This window comes from Onychostruthus taczanowskii, unplaced genomic scaffold, assembly GCF_017590055.1.
Source record: "Onychostruthus taczanowskii isolate IOZ18803 unplaced genomic scaffold, ASM1759005v1 scaffold41, whole genome shotgun sequence".
NCBI lineage: Eukaryota > Metazoa > Chordata > Aves > Passeriformes > Passeridae > Onychostruthus > Onychostruthus taczanowskii.
In genome coordinates, this window is record NW_024501571.1 from 5,393,882 (window position 1) to 5,415,681 (window position 21,800).

Here is a 21,800-nt window from a genome sequence, read left to right on the forward strand (position 1 = left end):
GGAGCTCAGCTGCCAGCCCAGCCCATTTTAGCCTTCCAAGAATGGGGAAGAAAATTAAACCATCATCTTATTCCATTAGCTTTTGACTAGCAAGAGAATACACCAGAAGCCAAACCATTATGAAAGTCATGTTTCCCAAAATTTAAGTAATAGCTAATGATTACAGAGTGATGTCAATAAGTGTGAAGATTAAAGGCCTTCAATAATGGGAGCCATGAATCAGGCAAAGCAAAAAAGAAACCACAACAGCTACAGCTAGAAAAATACTGCTTACCTTTGTCCAACCAGGGATAAGCAGGACAAGGCTAATCACAGTCTTCTCAAAAACCATTATCAGCAAGTAGAGGATACACTGGCCAATCCAGGCAGCAGCTTGTGGAGGGTCACCTGGAAAAACAGAATATTAAATCTGGGACACAGGACAGGAGGAAACAGCCTTGCAGAAAAGTTGCCTCATGCTTGATACTGACTCTCTTCTCTACAAGGACCAGTCAGTAGCTGCTCACTCTTCTATAAAATAAAGTAAATGCAAGTAGATCATTAAAAATATAATATGCAATGTGCTCCCTGCCAAGCCTTACCCACACAGTTACCAGAAACAGTTTGAAAATTTCAAGTAACCGTTTTCATTCCAAGCAGTGTAATTTATCAGGCCTGAAAATAATTATTTCATTGTGCTGATGAAGTGAAGGGCTGGTTATGTGATATTGTCTGAGCAAGGGACAGTGGCTCCATCACCCCAGGTTTTAAAGCAATTCACTCAAAAAGAATCAATGCTAATTAAATATGAATGTTTCCAACGGGGCACTCACCAAGAAATAAGGAAAATCATATTTGTATTGTTAACAACAAGGATGGTTCTGTATCTATTACATGTGCTTGCTTCAGCCCTGTGTGAGCACCGTGCCAGCTGGTATCACCTCCCCTGGCTCACCAGAATATCTCAGCTCTGCAAAACTGAGCTACTGTATCTGGCTCAGGAAAGCTGCAGCATTTCCTCTTACCACTTAAAGACAAAGATAACCCCTGGCAACACTTGTTCCCAGCATAATCTGCCCGGGATTTGGGATTCCATCCGTGCAAAGGAGCACTGAGAGATGCCAACACTCGATGTGGTCAGACAGCAGCACGCTGGGAGCCTTGCTACACTTTTGTCCACTTTTCCCCACAATTCTGTTGAGATGTGGCAGAGGGAGACAACACCAGCACTCAGCAAAGGCACATTTATCCACACCAATAAAATCCTCTGGCCACAAAAACCAGCAGCACATGCTGGGATTTGCTAAGAGCGGGATCCAACCAAGCCCCAGCTCTGTGGGGATCAGCTTCCCAGCAAGTGCAAAACAGGTTTTTAGGTACATTTGTCCTTATTCTGTCATTTATTAGCAACATACCAGAATACCTGCCTCGTTGCAAAGCTACAGCTAACACTACATCCTGGTAGTGTCCAAGGTAGGATCCCCAATTTCTTAATTGCTCAAGACATAACTGAGAAGGAAGGAAAGAAGAGGAGAGGGAAGAAGGAAAGCTGAGGTTGCAGGGATGAGGAGAGCAAGCAGAGAGAGCCAAACCAGCAGGAACTGCATGGAGGGAAGGCAGGAAGAGGGAGCCAGGAAGGTTATGTGGAAGCACACCCAGCAGAGCCTGTGGAGATTTTGGAGAGAAGAATCTCTGCTCTCTGGCAGGCAACAGCTTAATGGGTGGTCTGTGAGAAGATGGGAGCAGTGTTAGAGGCAGCTGTCAGCCACAGGCTGGTGTCAGAGAGCCTTTGATCCTCCTAAAAGCCTCTCCCAATAGATTAGGTTGCCTGGCTGCCTTTGGCACACACGTTGGGTCTAGTGAAGCTTTTTGCCCCGTACCCCAAAAGAAACCAATTCTCCCAGAAACCTCCACATTATCACCACCCATCAGAGCTCGGAGAACAAACAAATCAGGAAAACAAACACAGCCGTTGTGTCCTTCCTGCATTTGAACTCTTTCCCTTCTGCTCTGTGTTGTCAGCTGTGCTCTGTCCCCCGTGGAGGGACAGGACTCTTTGTGACAGCACTTCCCTCTGTCATCTCAGCTTGCCCAAAAAGCAGCAGGAGGTCTGAGATCTCTCCCAAATACCTGCCCCCTTGCAGAGACAGGTCACTGTCATTCCCCACCACAACCATGGCTCTTTGCTCTGCACTCTGTGCACTGCACAGCTTCAGGCAGGTTTTGGCTCACCAGGCCAAAGAAGAGAAAGGAGAAATTAATGTTCTCCTTCACCCCAAAGAATGCACCCACTGAATTTTGACTGCTCTCCTCCAGCAGCATTCCTAATGCTCCCCACCACCAGCAAAACTTCCTTGGAACAGCCCAAGAACCACTGGAGCCTGTGGCAACCTCACACAGACTCTGGGAAAGACAACCTGCTTCTAAACCCACCCTAGGCACGGACTTGCCTGGGTATTCAAGACTTTCACATCCAGCAGGAAGATTTATTTACTGTTATTATTTATTTACTGGGTTTTTTACTGCATCCTGATCTCCCAAGGACAGGAGGCTGCTCTGTACCAAAACGATTCAAGACAAAGGTGAAAACAAAACAGCAGCACGGCCTTAAGGGCTGCAAAGGTGACTTAAGAGAGCAGCTCATTTCCACTTCACCAAGGAATGCAGCTGTCTGCTTCTCACCTCAGCAGGTGTGGAGCCATCCAAGGACCACTGATCCACTCCAGTGTCCATCACTCACTAATCCACCACCTATCACCACTGATTCACCTGACTCTGACCAACACCAGGAATGTTCAAGTCAACATCTTCTGGAACCTCATCAGGGAAGCTTTTGCTGTGGTCCCTAGACCAGCCCATGTGACAGATTTGCCCCATCTCCTTCCACAGTAGGGAAAGGCTGGAAGACTGGAGCTAAGCTCATTAAGTGCTGCTTTCCTACAGAAAGCTGGTCAGAGGCATCCTCAGCCTCAGCCTGATGTCTTTGGTGGATCAAGAGCTGCCCTGCTCTGTGGGTGGGAAAGGATTCTTCTTACAGGAAGTGTTTCTATACATAAATCTCGAGGAGAACCCACAAGACTCTCAGCCACACCATGCCGCCAGCCAGCAAAAAACTAATCTGCTACCTGGAAGCTAAAAAAAAATAGAATAAAATAGATGTCCTCCTCTTTCCTACAAGGAAAGGAAAACTCTGAACACAGCAGGGTGGGGAACTGATCTGAATGACCTCTGCAGCCTCCACATCACACCTGCTGGGTGATTAAATGTATAATAGTCCCTCTGAACCCTTCAGTTTCTTGTCCCTGGTTCTAGCTGGGAGGTAACCCAGGACATCTCTGTCACCCTGATTTTTTAAGATTTTCTAAACCTTCTGATGTCTGCATTCTTGTAGCAAACTTTCTCATGCACTCTATGTAAGCAACTTATTATTTCGTATTCTTTTATGGAAGAGGAGAAATTTGATGAACTGTTGGTTTGTCCAGTGTCATTGGAGAGGTGGCACTTTCACCCTCCAATTCACTGTCACCTTTGGAAATCTGTAAGTGTTGGGAGTCAGAAAATAAACTTCCCTTTTTCCTGCCTTGAGAGCAGCAGCGCATCTGCGTTGTGTTGTCTCGTGTCCTATATGGACACATCTCAGCTCTGCACATGGAGTCTAACACAAACCTCTCCCTCTAGCTTAGAGAACAGCCTCTGCTAAAACCTTCCTGCAGCCATCTCCCATCCTCACAGAAATTCAGATCTTCCACCCCAAAGGATGCACCCACTGAATTATGACTGCTCTCCTCCAGCAGCATTCCTAGTGCTCCCCACCACCTGCAAAACTTCCTTGGAGCAGCCCAAGAACCACTGGAGGCCGTGGCAACCTCACACAAATGTGTCTCATCCCCCAGTGGTGTGTGGGAGCCCAAGTGCTGGGGAGCCAGAGCAGCAGAGCCTGAGGTATTTGAGCTGTTACCACACAACAGGATTAGTTTTAATCCAGGCTGCCTAATGCACCAAGCTGTCAGCACAGCCCACATGTTACTGCCAGACAGCTTTATTTACAGCCTTCTGGGGACTGCTGTGCACAGAGCAGGTAGGAAAAAAGCTCAATCACAGCCAAAGTGGAGGGTTCAGGGGGTTTGAGGAAAGGCAAGTGTTTGAAAGCAATGGAAGTAGTACTGGGTGACAAGGTGGGGGTAGAAAAAGTCAATAAAAACTTCTTAGGAGATATTTAAATGGTACCTCCAAAACCAAGGGATCTAATTACCAGTGCCAAGTAGAGAGGGTAGCGCTCAATTGGAGGGCAACACCAGGTTTTTAGAGATGGGAATGTGATGCATCAGAGCAGCTGGATGAGGCTAGTGAACACTCCAGACCCTCTCTGGCATTTTCTGCATCTGAACTAAAATGACTGACTCATAGAATGGTGTGGGTTGGAAGGGACCCCACGAGCAGGGACACCTCCCACTAGACCAGGTTGCTCAAAACCCACCCAACCTGGCCTTGATCACTTCCAGGGATGGGGCATTCCCAGTTCCCCTGGACAACCTGTCACACTGCTGAACCAGAGAAAAGTGAGTGCACAGCTGGAATCTATCCCCAGTGTGCAGTGCCACTGCTCTGGATCTTTGGTCCCTGTGGATATTCAAACTGCAGGGAACAGTGTTGCTGTCATCCAAATTCAGAGGCTGCATCCTTGCTCAGAGCAAGGGACCCAACCAGACAGTCCCTGAGCAGGACCTTCAGCCCTCTCCTCACTTTTCTCCCCTGGCCCTAGGGGTGGAAAATCCCAGCAGGCTGAGGACAGGATGGCCCCTCAGGTTAGAGCTATTTCCAGCAGTATTTCCTCAAGCATTAGCAGCCAGCTCCCTTGACTGCTCCAGGATGTGGGAATATTTGTTATGGAAATTCTGTACAGCATCACCACGGGGCCAAAAGCAGCCTACACAGGTCCTCAGTTAAACTCAGCAGCTGGCACAGAGCATGTTCTCTTAGAACTAAATTTGACCAGCAGAGTTCAACAGGCCACTAAACAGACTTTGAAGGCCTCCAAGCAAGATGCCTTTCCATTTCCAGACACTGAACGAGCACAAAGCATCAGGCTTAGACAGCCAGTGACCACAGCTACAAGTCAACATCCAGATGGGCATCCAGAGGGACATTTTCCACTGAGAACACTCTTCCTCCCCCTCATTTCTTAATGCTCCTCTAGAAAAATTTACTTGCACATTGCAGGAAATCTCTCTCTCAATGCAAATTCATCACATTTACTTACTTAAAACAAATACTGGGGTATTTCTGAAGTAATCCTGGAGAATTACTGAACACAATTAAAATGTCAGGGCACTGCAGCCATAGTAAGGTGCTCTCCAGGGAGCTGCTCAGTGCCATGGGGAGGGAGAAGAGAGCTGGACCAGTTTGGAGATGAGGCACGAAGTTCAGTCAGGCTTGATCTGCACACCTTGACTGTGTGAGCCAGCACATCCCCTGCTCAGCCTGTCCCAGCCCAACAGCACCTCCAAGAACTTGGGTATCCATCTCCCACATCTTTTGAAACTTTAGCTCTGCCTTGCTCTCCTCCCTGTGATGGTTCCCTGCAGGGACAGTTCCTATGACCTGCTACAGCAATGGTGTGTTTGTGGAATTTCACAGAATCACCACAGAATGGTTTGGGTTGGAATGGACATTAAAAAGATCACCTAATTCTAAACCCCCTGCCATAGGAGCTTCTCAGGGTCCCATCCAACCTGGCCTTCAACACCTCCAGGGGTAGGAGCTTGTTAGCTCTGAGCAGGTGTAAGGCAACCCTCACTCCCCAAAGCCCACCTGTGCCAAGAAAACACTTCCCCAGTCTTTGATCTTAGGAGCCAGGCATCCTGAGAAGAGACAGCACATTCCAAAATGCAGTTTCCCGTGCTTAGAGGCAGTTCAGAGAGTAATCAAGAGCTTTTGGGCAAAAGATGGAGGAACATAAGCAAACAGGAGCCTTTGATTCCCCACTAGCTGTAAAACAGGTCATTCCTGGCTGCAGCAATGTTTGGCCATGAGCTCAGGCACAAGAGAGGCTGATCTCAGAATGCCTGTTCCTGGGTTTTTGGATATATGGAAATAATTGATTTTTCTAAACAGTTCTGGACAGCTGGATGCTTAAAATAGCAGCATAGATTTAAGTGCTTTCCCTCCCCTTTACTTTACTTCCCCATTAATGCAGCTGCACAGGGGGAGCCAGCCAGGGCTGTGGAGGCAGGAGGAGAAACCAGAGAGCAGGAGGAACTGCTGCAGCCCACACCAAAGGACAACTGCAGTGCTTTGCATCAGCTGCAGGGCTGCTGGAAGCACACAGCTGTGACAGATTTATTTTTTTTTTTCCCCTCCAAGCTGATGCAGGAAGATAGGTACTGGTTCTACTGGACAAAACCTTACAACACTTCTGTTCTGATGGCTGCAGCAATGGCACTGACTGCTGTTTGCAACATGGATTTGGTGCTCCCCTGGCTTTCTCCTCTGCAGGATTTATGTTACTTCCCTCAATTCTCCTGAGGAGCAAAAGTCTGGTAGAGCAATTAGCCCAGAAAATGAATCATATTCCTGGAGCCTGCATCAAACTGTACAAAGTTTACAAGCGTCTTCCCAACTGTTTTGGAAGTTACTTAACACCAGAGATGAGGGCAGGAGTGTTTTCCTTCCCCAGCCCTGCCACAGGATTGCCTTGGACATGTCACTTGGCTCCCACCTGTATTTTCCACTGGGGTCACTGGCCAGAGACCTGCACCAAAAACTGTACTTGACGGATGAGTATTTAACCCCCAATCCAAGAACCAAATTCAACCAACAGCACAAACTTGTTTTTTACTAACGAAAGCAAGATTTTCTCAAAGGAGTGAGCTGTTTCTGTGGTCCAAGCCAGCCCTAATGAGGGGCCAGCTACAGCTCAACAGAAGTTCATCCCTGCTCTGCCAACAGACTTTTCATGTTTTTTGCTTCTGCTCATCTGCAGACGTGGCGCACGAAGCTGAGGCTGTGTCCTGAGGTGCTTGGGCTTCCAGTCCTTCTTGCTCCAAAGGGGAAAAACTCCCAGTTCCTGAACTAAGAATATCTGCATTCTTCTGCTGTCTCATCTGACTGACTGATCCATTATAAAAGAGGACCTATAAGGGAAAATACAAAAGGTATTGTCCCCACCAAATGCCTGCTGTCAGGATGCTGAAACTGCTCTGGAGATCAGCCTTGAAAGCCCCTCTCAGGTCTGAGGGGAGCCAGCCCTGCCCACCTCATCTCATTCCCAGTGTGTATGTGCTTCTGCTGCCTCACAAACCCAGCCAGGCCCTTCACCCTCTGCCACGACCCATCTGCACAGCCTGAGTAAATTCACAAGGCACTGGGGTCTCCAAATGAATCCCACTTGAGCCCAAGTTTCACCAGATCAGATGCCAGACCAGCTACTAAAAACACAAAAAAGTCAGACTAACTTCAGAAAAGACTTCATGATTAACATCTTAATGGCAAGACTGCAATTTTTATGAATAAGATGTATTTTCTGAAATAGGACAGAATCCATCTGTACATTAGATCTAATGTAAAATAGGCAAAGCATTAATTTTTTTCCTTTCCAGCAAGCTGGCTCTGCTCTTTTGGAAGGGAGCTGCTACCCTCTAGTGGGGCTGGCTGAGAGCAGCTTTTTGGAAACGTTTTCTCCATCTCAAGGCAGGAATTTAAAGAAAAAGAGGCCACACTTGAGAACTCAACTTTTGGGGTCACACTGTGCCCTGGCTGATCCCTACAGCTCAAGGCAAATACAAGAAAAACTCCATACTCTGAATGGGGATGATAGGTAAAAACCCACAGAAAAACCCCAAAAAAAGAACCCTACACAACTCAATTTACCACACCAATGTCCTGAGGTATATTCTACATCCAAGGAAATGTTCAGCTTTTCCTCACCTGCCACACTCCAGTGGTTCCAGCATTTAACTCACCCTCATGAGCTCCCTGAAGAAGGGATAACAGCTGCTCCCATTTCAGCCCCAGACTGGAGCTCCTGCCATTTTTTGCCCCCATTCCCAGCTGGGAGCACACCAACCCCCTCTGGGCAGAGCAGGTGGCACCTACCATACTCCCCAAAGACCAGGTATGTGTATTTCTTGTGCTGCACGATCCAGGAGACAACTTTCACACCCAGCCAGATCAGCAGCATCCCCAGCGTGGCATCCAGGATGAAATTAATAAGGTAGCTAAGAGCAGAGGAAAATTCAGGTGTCAGCTTCAGTGTTCTTAAGTATCACTTAAAATCTTTAATTTCATAATGGAAATGAATTTAAAAACACCTGCTTAACAATCCAAACTTTCCTAAGCCTTACCAGAAATTTCTTAGTTTAAAAGCTTCTTCAGGAGAGAAGGGACAGGCTCCACCAACTCTCTGGCACTGCTCGTTTATTCATACAGCAATAAATACTTCTTAAAAGTTACACTACCTCACCCCCCCCCCCCCCCCCCCCCGCAAAAAAAAAGGAAACTTTCCATTTGCAGTATCTTTTTTTCCTAATAAAGAAAAAATGAAATCTCAAGTTTCAGAGGAAACAAAACCAAACTGTTCCCGGAATTTCACGTGAGGAAATGGCAGCTTTTTGGGCACCACAGCTGCTCTACAAACTGGGCAGCAGAAGAGGCATAAAGTCCATTTTTCTGAGCAGCTGCAAGAGGCTCCAAAAACAGAAACACAGACTGAGAGGCAGGTTTTGGGACAGGTGATGGGCCCTGGCTCAGCAGCAAGAACCCCGAGGTCCCAAAAAGCTCCAGTTCAGGTCCCACTGCAGAGCCAGGAGCTGATTCCATCCCTGCCAGGAGATTTTGGCTCAGTGGATTTGAGTTCTGCAGCTCTGGAAGTTGAAGTGTCACTGGGCAGAGTGCCAGAGGCAGGAAACCTGCAGGGACCTTCTGGGGATTGCAGGGTCCAAGCTCTAATCCAGGGCTTGGAATTTTAATGAACTCCAAAAAGAAAAGAAAAAAAAAATCACATAGATTAATGTGATTTTTTCATGCAGTTTTCCATTATTGAAATATTTTCTGCCAGATTTCTACAGGAGGAAGAAAATGCCAAGCACAAGGCTACAGCACTGAACATTTCCTTTTCCAGAACTCGATGCTGCCTCTGAACCAAGAAACTGAAAACAACAATCTGCTTTTGATATCCACTTTGAAAGCATAACATTAAGTTTTTCTACATCCAAAAACTCAGAGTGGCTTTTTACAGCTTCCAGCTGCTGAAAATCAGAGCATTCCATACAAACATGGAGCTCTGGTGGTTTATCCTGGGCAGGACACGGAGTGTGAGCCTCAAAGCCCAAGGACAGGGCTGGAGGGTTTTAAGCTGCTTCAGGATGACAAGTCAGGCAGTGCAGGGAAACATAAAACACACATCAAAAATAAACAACACACCCAAAGGGCACAGCGTAAGCATGAAAGGGTTTATTTTAAAACACTGTCTGTTTAAAAAAAAACAACAATACATCATCTGAGAGGTTATGCACAGCCCCAGCCAAACTCGAGTCTGCTTAAAGAAACATATCAAGGTGCAGAACTTGAATATAAAAAAAGGAGATGGGCCAGAAGGTTTTAAGGAGCATTTTGAAGCCTAAAGGAGTTTCTCAAAATGAGATGAGGTTAATGCTGAGACTAAATTTTTATCTGCAAAGTGTCTGAAGTAAAGGTGGCATTTCTACGTTTAGTCTGAAGTTTGGTTCAGAAATCCCCCAAACAGGACCAGCAAAGAAGACAACAGAGACCACAAAAACAAGCACAGCAGGGTTTATCCCCATGCAGTGCTTCAAATGGATCCATTTCCACTGTTCATGACACAATTCTCCCTCTGACAGATGTAGGGCATTAAGGCAAGAGCCTTGTGTACTTACAGAGAGCAAGGGTCCTCCTCAGTGAGATCAGACAGAAAAACATTGGCAAAGTGGATGAAGAGGGCACCTATGGCTTGCTTGGAGGTATCATAAAACCTGGGGGAAAAACCAAGATTTTCTGAAGGAGTTATGCAGGGACTTTTATTTCTAGGGAACACCAGATACTTTATGGAGGTTTCCTTGGGAAGCAGCAGCACATTTCATTTAACAATTAAATGTCATACAGGACACACAGGGGGCCTAGAAGATAGTTAGTGTAAGAGGGAAAAAAATATTACAAACACAGTTTTTTCAAGTTTCAAATTAGAAAATCTCACCATATCCTCCAGGGACGCCGCTCTGCCTTTGGCTCCTTAAATCGTTTTACTGCAAAGAGAATCAGAGAGGTTCCATCACCCACATGAACCCTCCATGTGTGCAGCCTGCTCTGCAAAAGCAGCCCAAAAATCCTGCAGGAGCCTCAGCATTTGCAAGTTTCAAGCTGAGCAAAGCCAAAGGACCTCCCCAGGGCACTGGTGGAATCACTGTCCCTGGAAGTGCCCAGAAGACACAGATGTTGTGTTTAGGGACACGGGTCAGGGTTGGGCTGGGCAGTGCTGGGTTAATGGGTGGGATTGATGATTCTGGATGGCTTTTCCAGCCACAATTATTCCATTTTTCTGCTCTGTGGCCTGGAGCAAACCCACCAGAGGCAAGGCCTGCACCCAGGGGTCAACAGGATGGACAGGAGAGGTGCTTGGAGAGAAGTGTGTGCTCCTGGCACCCCTCAGCAACAGCATTCCCGTGCCATGGGACCTAGGGAATGCTGAGGGAGGGGTCATCACTACCTGCCAGCCCTAATAATCCTTCCAGGCAACCTGGAATTACAGTGACAGCAAAGGAACTCTTCATTGCTCAAAGCACACAAGGTCAGGTAACTGCTCTGCTCTCTCCAGCTGTGTTTGAGCACTCAGGCTGCTCCCAAAGGGCAGCCTGGGCTCCTTCCCCTGGGAAATGCCTTCCTGATCCAACATGGAAGGATGCAGGGACTTCCCTGACAGGAGCCTTGACATTTCAAAAGTGCAGCTTTGTGCTGCTTTTACTGGCAAGGTGACAGGGCAAGAGATGAAAAGACAAGGGTGAAAGGACAATGAGGAACTTTTTACTACTAAAAGAAGAGATATTTAGGTGGGAGACTGGGGAGAAATTCTTTACTGTGAGGATGGGCAGGCCCTGGCACAGGGTGCCCAGAGAAGCTGTGGCTGCCCCCGGTTCCCTGGAAGTGTCCCAGGCCAGGCTGGACAGGGCTTGGAGCAACCTGGGACAGTGGGAAGTGCCCCTGCCCATGGCAGGGGGTGGAACAAGATAGTCTGTAAGGCCCCTTCCAACCCAAACCATTCTCCAACCCTGTGATCTCCCCTGATCCCAGGATTTAGTCAGGCACATGCAGGATTTGGTGCCAGTCTCAAATCCACAGGAAACCAGCACTGCTACGCCCTGATCCATCATTGCCAGTGATGAGTAACAAAACACCAGTCAAGTCACACCAGCCACTGCTGCAGCAGCTTGTCCTACCCCTGTCCAGAAAATACCACCAGTTTCCCTCATCCAGCTGAATCCCACCACGAGATATTCCTGCAGCAATGACTTCCATCAGCTCAGACAAGATCTATCATCACTGATGCCCTTCAAAAGCCAATTTCATTTCACCTACCCACAAGCATCAGAGCCATGGACCAACCAAGAGCCCAGAAGTGTTTAAAGCAACCCTCAGCTCCTGGGGGCAAAGAGAAGCTGCTGGAGGGGTCTTCAGGCCACCAGGCCAGCCAGCTGACCACTAGCCCAACCACAGGAGCACCAGGGGTGATTTTGATTATTTTCTTAATGAGAAGTGACATGTTATGTATCCCCAGCCACTCAGGCTAGAAACGCAGTAATTCAGCGTGATAAGATGACAAGTAAGAGGTAAGAAGTTAATGGTGTGGTGCCTTGTTGAACACAGCTTGTCATGCCTCATTAGATTTAAGAGAGTTATCTGAGACTGTGTAATTATCAGAGACAGTAAAACTGTTGTATTAAAGATAAAAGCTAGTATTATAGAGAAATAATTAACTGCTTAATAGGGCATTTACTGTGCAGAGCTGCAGCAGGCTGTCTCCAAATTAAACCAGAAATCCAGCCAAGATTACCAGAGCTTAAACAGGGAGCAGAGTTGTTTGGTAGCTGTGACCCAGGGTTGGGGGTGGATGTTAAATTCACAGGAGCAGCACCACATCTCTGAAGACTCCAGGAGATGATGGAGCCCTCCATGAAGCAGCACTTTGTGCTCAGTGAGCACAGCAGAGCTCTGGAGACTGAGCAGCAACTGCAAAGCTTCCCTCCCCTCTTCCAAATGCTACAGAGAGCCAAGCCATGGCATGCACAGGCACAGGCTCAGCTGGATCAAGCTGGAGAAAGGCTAAAATCTCCTCTGTTCTTCTCAAAATGTGTTTCCAATCACTGCAGTCCACTCAGTTTTCCACCAGCTGTAGATGGGTTTGCTACCCTGGCTCAGACAGACCAGTGCATCCTTAATATTTACTTTAAGAGAAGTTATGCATGCATCAAGGAAAAGAAAATGTGGTATTTGAGTTCTAGCATCTACGACCAAATTAAACTCCATAAAAACACCTGAAACAAATCAAAAATGCAGTTTACTGCACACAGAGTTGCACAAGATGGAAGAGAACCCCCATTCAATTAGGCTGAAAATGAGACTGGAATGTAGCTGGTCTATATCAGAAGGCACCAGGAATTTGTCTTCCCAACCACAGTATTGAACATTTTAATGCTGCTTCCCTTCTCAGCTGAGTCCATGTGCAAAGCAAACTGCCTTGTGCAAGGAAGCAATGTTACTGCACATCTTTGGAAGGAATTCTTCCCTGTGAGGGTGAGGAGACCCTGGCACAGGATGCCCAGAGAAGCTGGGGCTGCCCCTGGATCCCTGGCCAGGCTGGACAGGGCTTGGAGCAACCTGGGATGGTGGAAGGTGTCCCTGCCATGGCAGGAGGTGGAGCTGGATAATCTCTAAGCTCCCACCCATTTTTTGACTCTGAGATTTTTAAGAGCCAGGAGAAGGGGACCCAGGTCTGTCCCACTGAACACGAGCAGAGCAGCACTGGGATGTGCCTGCCTTCTGCAGGGTCTGCCCTCACAAGCTCCCACTCTGCCCCTGCTTGGCTCCAGCTGCTGCAGACAAAAAGCTGTGAAGCTGAACCAAAAGGGAAGGAAGATGGGTGACAATTTGAGAGATCCCGACCACAGCAGAGAGAGGGTAGGGCAGGAAACAAAATACTTCCCAGCCCTTCCTCTTCAGTCAAGGACAAAAAAGATTATACATGCTTGAAATCCCCTCAGAGCCACCAGGCTGGGTGGGAGCTGAGGTCTGAATGAGAACCTGTGAAAAGTTAAAAGAAAAAAAAATTGCTGGAGTCTGTCAACATAGATCTGGAAACAGCCAGAAAGCTAAAAGATAAAAGCACAATGACAGCTGTCCTCACTCTTTTTCCAGGGCAATATAGAGGTTAATATTCCTTATGCTGTTCTCTTGATGCATCAGGAAAGGGACAGACAGCTTTGCTGCCCTACACAAAGACAAGAGCTGTGAAGTTACCAGAGCTTGTCACAGTCAATGTCCCACAGCCTACTTCTGCTTTTAAACAAATTCTCTGATTCTAATGATTGATTAAGACAAGGACAGTAGCAACAGCAGCCCTATTCCCTTGTGCTGTTCCTCACCCACACTGGAACACCCTCCCTGCATCCTCATTGACCCCACACTGCATTCAGGCACATCTGCTGCAGATTTGTGCACCAGCACAGGTATAAAATAAACCCCCTGATTTAAGCAGAATTAGCTGCAGCATCAACCAGCTGCTGATCAGCAAAACAGGCTACCAAGTCAGGTTTCTACAAAATTACAGGGGGAAACTTATCTCCCTAGGATATGGTTAGACATGCTTGGCTGAGAGCCAGACCACCTCCCTGACAAATCTTACTGCAACCAACCACAGGAGCCTGAAGCTGAGGTTTGGGAGGGAGGTGTTGACTCAACAGACAGAACTTTTGGGATTTGATTTACAGGGATTCAAGCCTGACCCCTCTGAGCTCAGCAGCAGGCCTGGGGGACGGATACTGAAAAATGAACCTGATATGAGAAGCACTTATAGATGTATTAATACACCTAAATTGTGAAAGGTCCATCAACAATAAAGTCTGAAATGCCCCAAACTGGTGACACTGCTACCTGCATTTAAGAGGGGACTAAAGTGACTGCCATAAACCCCATCTCCAGGGCCACATCCCACTAGCAAGAGGGTCAGGACTTTATTTCTGACCTGTGCCAAAAAGAACTCGGAGCTACTGTACCAGGGAGGAAACAGAAGCTCTTCCCCTGCCCAACCTCTGTGTTATTTTCAGCAGTACAGTCTCCAATAACACATCTCAACCTATTTTGCAGGACACGCCCTTTCCCAGGCTCTTTCCAAGCCCCAGGCAGGAAAGAAGCCAACATTCAGGATACAGAGCCAAAACCCTGGCGTCTGCACTATTCTTAGCCTGAGCATGCAGCCACTCAGACAGCTCGACCCCAGACACAATGGGAGGAAGAAGCAGCAGCCACTGTTTGCAGAGAGCAGCCAGCATGCTGGCCAGAAAAGCGTGAAACTTGTATCCCCCATCAGTTCAGGGAGCAAAAGTTCTGGTTTTTCTCCTCAAAAGCTGTCAGTGGTTTGATGGCACGGACTGCTGCTGACTTCCATGCTCAGGTCTGCATTAGGTGTATTCTGTCATTCCCTCCCAGAGAGCCATGTACCAGTGTTAGGAGAATGAAAGCACCTCTAGCAGAACTGGCAGAGGAAGGAACAGAAATTGAGATGGTGTTCATGGAATCACTGAATGGTTTGATGGGAAGGGTCTTTAAAGACATCTCGTTCCAACTCCCTGCCATGGGCAGGGACACCTTCCACCAGACCAGGCTGTTCAGGAGCCTCAGCTGGAATATTCATCCTTCTGGAGACTCCAGCTGCCCCAATGAAGGCCACAGAGGACCCTGGCACGGTTCTCAGCCTTAAGCTCTACCCTTTGTGTCTTATTTGTACACAGATTTTTAAAGCTGTTAGTCTAGCCAAGTGCCAGGTGGTCCCCAACCAAAGCTGTGAGATAACAACCATCAGTTGTGCTTTGCACATTGAGAACAGAACATAATATTTGCTGACACACTAGGTCCTACAGGACTCCTGGACTGAGGCTGGGCTCCAACTCAAATTCAGAGCATCCTGGAGGAGGCAGTTGTGACTCCATCCATACAAAGCATCACTACATTGCAAGCCAGTCCCTTGGAAAATGGAGTTTAGACAAGGAAAGATAAAAGTAAGACCATAAAATCCAAGATCACTAAGAGAACACCACCTGAAGAATGAAGTGATGCACAAGCAGTTATTATAAAATCACAGATGGTTTGGGTTGGAAGGGACCTTAACCATCATCTACTTTCTATTCCCTTTTAGCATTAAAAACAACATTTTATCCCAATCCAACTTTTATCATTAAAGTCTCTCTGCCATACAGTTCTCTTACAAATCCTGTTTAAAAAAAAAACAAGCTGTAAATTTAAGAGACTCCTTAAAGCTTTGCACGCTCCATCTCCTAATTAGACTAATTTCCCTGTACAGTTTCTTGTTAAGTCACCCGGAGCATCAACTTCTCACCACACACTGCAGAACCAACTCAGCCAGCTGCAAGGTGCTCAGCTCCCTTGGGATCACAGCTAACTCCTCATGGAGCTCTACTCTGCCAGCTCATTTCTCATCTCCCCCAGTGCCTTTGTTCTCTCAGGAACCAGGAGCTTCCCAGTGCCCGCTCAACTCGGCCGCTCGAGGGGTGACGGCCAAGGAGAGGTCAGAGCAATCAACAGCTGCAGTTCTAAAGCTCTGTGGAAAGCTGTGTGCAGCTTAATGAAGCACACTGAGTGCTGCACAGACCTTCCAGCCCACAAAGTGCAACACATGTCGTCGAGCTCATCCAGTTTTCAGATGTACTGAAGCAGAAGAGAAACATGCTGAGAGTCCTGCCATGTGCAGCTCGTTGCTTAACCCACAAACCTACATGTAAATCAGCAAGGACCCAAGCTTCACACTGCCAGACACAGCTAACCTCTGTGGCTTTGTTTGTCTCTAGAGGGAAAAGCATTTACAGGGGTGAAGTAGGAATTTACACTTTGTTCTTGTGTGTGAACAATTAAAATCACACACAGTTATGCACTTGGGTGACAGCAAGCAAAGGCACAGAGCCTGTCTTGGGCACAGTAAGCCTGCAGTGTTTTTGTGTCTTGGGCAGATGTATTTCAGAACAGAATGGAAGTCTGGACAGATCAAGTGCTCTAGCATTTATTTCTTCTTGTTAACAGGATCGTGGATTCCCACTTCCACCCACCCTTATGAGGGATTTTGAGTGTAAAGTCAAAACACAAAACAGAAAGCACTCGGGATACTTCTGAAGCACAGAAACAGCATTTCACTTCAAACTGTGTACAGTAACCACCCTGAACTTGGCACTGGGGCAGAATCACAGGATGGTTTGGGTTGGAAGGGTCCTTTGATGGTCACCTCATCTCAACCCCCTGCCATGGACACGGACACCTTCCACTAGACCAGGCTGGTCAGAGACCCATCCAACCTGACACTGGATGTTTCCAGGGATAGGGCATCCATAATTCCACTGGGCAACCTCTTTCAGTGTTTCAGCACCCTCATTGTAAAAAAATTCCTCTTGTACTTAGTCTAAATCTATCCTCTTTCAGTTTAAAACCAACACCCCTTTTCCTATCACTACAGGGCCTAATAAAATGTCACAAAGGTGGGTTAAGTTTGATTTATCTGGTGGAGATGAGTGCAACAGCTTCCATGAGTCCCTCTCAAAGTTCAGACACTTCTCAACACGAGGATGCTCTCTCCCATTTCACCATCCAGGAGAAAATCAACATTGAAAGCTCAACTGGAAAATCCACAGGTATGAAGAAAACACAGGCCACAGATCAAGGGGATACTTCTGATGTTCTTTAACAACTGCTTTCCACCACAGAGACACTATTTCTTTTACAGGAAGTCTGGTGAATTCCGATTCTGTGGCTCTGCCTCAGGACAAGCTACTTGGACCAGTGTCTAAATCACCATCCCAGGTGCTAACAGAGCACCTCCAGCACCAAGTCCTGCCTGGGGGTCAGCACCAGGGTCCCCACTGCAAACTGTGCCTTCTTAAGACTAAGCTCAAGGCAAGATGTGCTGGAAGAGTGTGTCCAGCAGTGACATGCAAGAGGAGAGGGAGACACTGCTGTCACATGAGGCAGGATCAAGACATTTTCAGAAGTAAAGCTGAAAACCAGATTTCCCACAGTGTTGTGGGGGCTCAGTCCAGCCCAGCTCTCCTTGCCTGGCAGTATGAGTGTTTTCCAAGAGCAACATCTATTTTCATACCAACATCACAAGTGCTACTACACCTCATTCAGCAGCTCAGAGGGCTGCCAACACAGTTTCAGAAAAAGCTGGAAGAGAAACAAACGTTCGTGCGTTTCCTCCACGATGTTTGTGGTAGAGTAGAAAAGGAGTATACCAGCTCCAGGGAAAACTTTTTCCATTCACAATGGAGACAAAAATTCTTCAACTCCCCAAATCCATTTCTCCTGCACTCTAGTTAATTCACAGAGAAGGCTATGGATAAAGTTTGTACAAAAGATCTTCCCTCATTTCAAAGAGTTTTGTTGTCCCCTGTGCAAACCTGGACAACTTTTGCTAGCCTAGAACCCCTTCCTCAAAAAAAAAAAAAAAAAAAAAAAAAAAAGGTTTCAAAGAATAGCAGCAACTGCAGGGGCTCAGCCCTCAAAAGCACACCCAGCCACTGCAGCTGAGATAACTGCAACAAGCTTTCTCCACTCAGCTGAGTGATGCTCACGGTAAAGCACTGCAAACTGCTTCAGATGGGATTGCACAATTATCCCCACTCCTCAGGGCCATGACCTCCCATGGGGAGGTTCTTGCACAGCAATCCAGATTGCCACACGCACACAGCTGCTGGGCTCCTCTGCTTTCAGTGTTTGGGTTCAGTTCCAGGACTGTCCTTACAGCCAAAGTGCCCCCACAGCCACCCCAGGCAGGTGGAAAGGGTAACACCTCCTTGCTGTTTGACTCCCAAATGGGGCAAAGCTGCAACCAGAACAAGCTCTGGTCATACTGGGGTTAGGCTTGACTGCAGCCCTAAAGACCTTGCTGGAAAAGCAAGAGAGTGTTTGTAGGCTAAAATGAACTGTTACCACTATTGCTCATGGGAGTTGACAGAATAACAAAACCCCTCTAAACAGCTGTCCTGACTCCCTGCCAAGGCTGGGCATCATTTACTCCTGGGTCCTGTGTTCTCCACTCAAAGCACCCATTTCACAGAATCCACAGCAATGGGGAGCAAGCACCCCACTCAATCATTCAAGACTGATTTCCTCCTCTATTATGTTTTCCTACCAGGTTGGCAGGAAAGAATCTTTAACAGAGCCCCAAGAAACACAAATTCAATGACACAAATTGCTCTGATAAAAACAAATTTATCCTCCCTTCAATGGCCATGCTTGGGATCCACATTCTGGAGGGATACTCTGAGCACATCCACGCACACACACCTGCAAAACTTTGTAGAATGCCACATTATTGTTAGTCTGAGTTCCTCTGCATGTTTTCAAGAGCTCTGAACAGTATCTGCACAGTCTGGAAATTTTATCTGTCCAAATCCAGGTGTTCCTATAGCTGAGCTGGTACTTTAAAGTAGAAGGAATAGGTAGCAAAGGCATTGGTTTGGGTTTGGATACGAATTGTGAAACATGGTTTTGGGTCAGAAGGGACCTTAAAGATAATCCAGTTCCAACCCTTTGCCATGGGCAGGGACACCTTCCACTATCCCAGGTTGCTCCAAGCCCCATCCAACCTGGCCTTGGACATTTACAGGGATCCAGGGGCAGCCACAGCTGCTCTGGGCACCCTGTGCCAGGGCCTGCCCACCCTCATGGCCCATGTTTCCACTTACTAACCCATAGCCTGCACCATCCTGGCAAAAAAGAAATCACAGTAATAAAACCAACAGAAACACTGAAGGAAAGAAGAAAGGGCTGAAGGGAAGAAGTATCAAAGGGCAGAAACAACAGCAACATCCTAAATTCTACACGGTGTAGTCACCCAGCTGGGACTGCCTGGCTGAATGCAACGAAGATGCAACCAAAGTTCCCAGGAAGTTTTTTGTCTCAGCTCCAGAGGCTTCCAAACCTCCCAGGCACTGGAGCCCTCTCCTTTACCAGAAGGCTGCCAGCTGGATGTGCCACAGAAACAACCCAAAAGCTGCAAGCTGCTGCCCAACACAAAAGTGTTGGTGAGCCCATCACCATGGGCTAGGAGTCAGCACACAAACAGCCCCTCCAGCAGATCCAAGAATCCTCCAGCTGGAAGTGTGTGACTGGGGCACAGGTAAGGACCAGCTGGGGTGGGTTAGGGACCACCAGGGCAGCTGCAGCCAGGGGAGGTGCTGTGGTTGGGATCCCAGGGTTGTAAACACATCCACCCTTGGGGTCCCAGGCAGCAGTTCCTCCTCAGCTGACTCGCACCAAAACCACACAGGATCAGCTTTCAGTTTATCTTCATTAACCAAGAGGTTGTTAATGTTCACAGAAATATCAGCCCTTGCAGCAGCAGTTAGCCCAGAGTTGCTGATTGTCTGGCAGGGGTTATGCAGCCTCATCCACAGAGGTATTCCAACATGATTTACTGAAGTCCTTGATTTTATGGGACACCCCATGGTGTTTATGGGAAAATTAACCAACATGCACACATTACTAGGGGGAACAGGAACAGAAAAAGAAATTACCACTATTCTTACTGAAAATATTTGGTGAAACACAAGCAGTGGCATGTTGCAACTGGGCTGCTCCAGCTGGAAGGAGGTATCAACTATCCCTGGAAGAACTTGTTGCAATTTTCTCTGGCAGCTTGGTGTTAACCGCAGCGCTGGAGCCTTTGAAAGTCGTTTCCAAAAGGCAGAGGGGGCAAGAGAACCTCAAAATCTGCAGCTACTTAGCCAGAAAACTTGGAAGTTTCGGTTCACTGTCACCACAGGCTTTTAAACAAGGAAAACAGATCGAGTTCTGGCATGTTGATTCAACTTGTGCTAAACCACTTAACCCTGAAGAGCAGCAACACACACATTGCTCTGAGCAAAACACAGCTGCAGCACAGAACAACAGTAAATTTTCACGGCTCTTTCAGCCTTAGCGTTCCGCACCTTTTCTCACACGATCGCAGAATCACTGAGGTTGGAAAAGAATTCTAATACCGTCAAGTCCAATCATTAACCCAGCACTGCCAAGTCCTCCACTAAACCATGTCCCTAAGTGCCCCATCCACGCGTCTTTTAAATCCCTCCCGGCACGGAGGCTCCACCACTGCCCTGGGCAGCCTGTTCCAATGCCTTCCCCTTCCGGGGAAGCAGCTTTCCCAAATATCCACTCTGAACTTTCTACAGTGTAACTTGAGGCCGTTCTCTCTGCATCTAGGAAATCACACCCCGGGTGATTTTTCTCACTCATCAACTGATTTCTCCCACCATCACCCCTTCCCGGTAACCAGAAAAACACGTTCTCTCTCTAACCTCCTTCCCCAGCCGCTCAAGCCTTAAAACTTCGCGCAGCTGAAGGGAGAATTCAACAAAACAGCATCACAGCGCAGTTAAATCACCCTGAGCGCGCAGCGCCCTGTCGAACACCCGCCCCGTTTTTATCAGCTCCTCCCCGGCAACTCGCGGGGTTACACCAATAGCTTTTTTTACCCTTCATTAAAATTTTCTAAGTGACTGAGCAATGGCTCGCACAAGCGCAGCCAGTGTTAACAGATTACAGGGAGCTTCACTACCATCAGATTAGGCAGTTTTGGAGAAGGAGCATCTGGCGCTGCAGCCGCCGGCTCGGCGACATCCCCAGCGCGTCCCTTCCTCCCGAGCCCAAAACTTGGTGCTTTTTAAGAGAACCCGCCCCAGCGAGGTCCCCCCGGTCCCCCCGCGGGCAGGGGGTGCCCCGAGCTCCCCGGTACTCACACATGAGGGTGCTGAAGGCGCAGAGAGCCAGCAGCGCCTGCAGCAGCACCCCGAAGCGCCCCAGCAGCGCTCCGCTGCCGCAGCCGTGCGCCGGGCGGGGGGCGGCCATGGAGCCGCGGGATGCGCTGGGACGGGACGGGACGGTGCGGTGCGGAGCGGGATAACGCGGCACGAAGCGGGGCTGGGAATGGGGATGGGATAGCCCCGGCACCGCACAAAGGCGGCCCCGAGCCGCCGCCCCCGCCCCCCGGCCCCCCCCCCCCGCCCCAAACCCCCGGGGGGGGGGGAGGGACGGCGGAGGGGATGGGGAGGAGGAGAGGGACGGGGAAAAGGGACATGGATGGGGACAGAGAGACCGAGGGATGAAGATGGGGATGGGAATGAAGTTCGGGACGGGGACGGGGATGGGGAAGGGGACAGAGGCGGAGATTGGGATGTGGAAGAAGTTGGAGATGATACAAATTGGACAGAGAGAGGGATGAAGATGGAGGCAGGGATGGGAATGGAGTTGGGGACGGGGATGAGGATCAGGGCAGGGATGGGGAAGGGGACAGAGGCGGAGATTGGGATGTGGGAAAAGTTGGAGATGAGGATACAAAGGGGACAGAGAGACAGAGGGATGGGGATGAAGATGGAGGCGGGGATGGGAATGAAAGTGGAGCTGAGTTAGGGACAGGGATGAGGATCAGGACAGGGATGGGGAAATGGAGAAAGGGACAAGGGACAGATGGCGAAGGATGGGAACAGAGGCAGAGATTGGGATGTGGAAGATACAAAGGGATACAAAGGGGACAG

The 21,800-nt window shown here is 48.2% G+C and overlaps 1 protein-coding gene across 1 annotated transcript in view; it reads right to left on the reverse strand.

Moving 5' to 3' along the window:
• Positions 1-21,158, reverse strand: part of LOC121340569 (store-operated calcium entry regulator STIMATE-like) — a 29,582-nt gene extending 8,424 nt beyond the window's left edge. The window contains exons 1-5 of the mRNA XM_041413406.1: positions 21,006-21,158; positions 10,190-10,238; positions 9,873-9,968; positions 8,074-8,195; positions 275-387 (exon numbers count right to left, since the gene is read on the reverse strand). Of these exons, the coding sequence (XP_041269340.1) occupies positions 275-387; positions 8,074-8,195; positions 9,873-9,968; positions 10,190-10,238; positions 21,006-21,114 (489 nt within the window). The 5' untranslated portion in view covers positions 21,115-21,158. The remainder of the gene's footprint in view (positions 1-274; positions 388-8,073; positions 8,196-9,872; positions 9,969-10,189; positions 10,239-21,005) is intronic.
• Between the last annotated feature and the right edge of the window lie 642 nt (positions 21,159-21,800).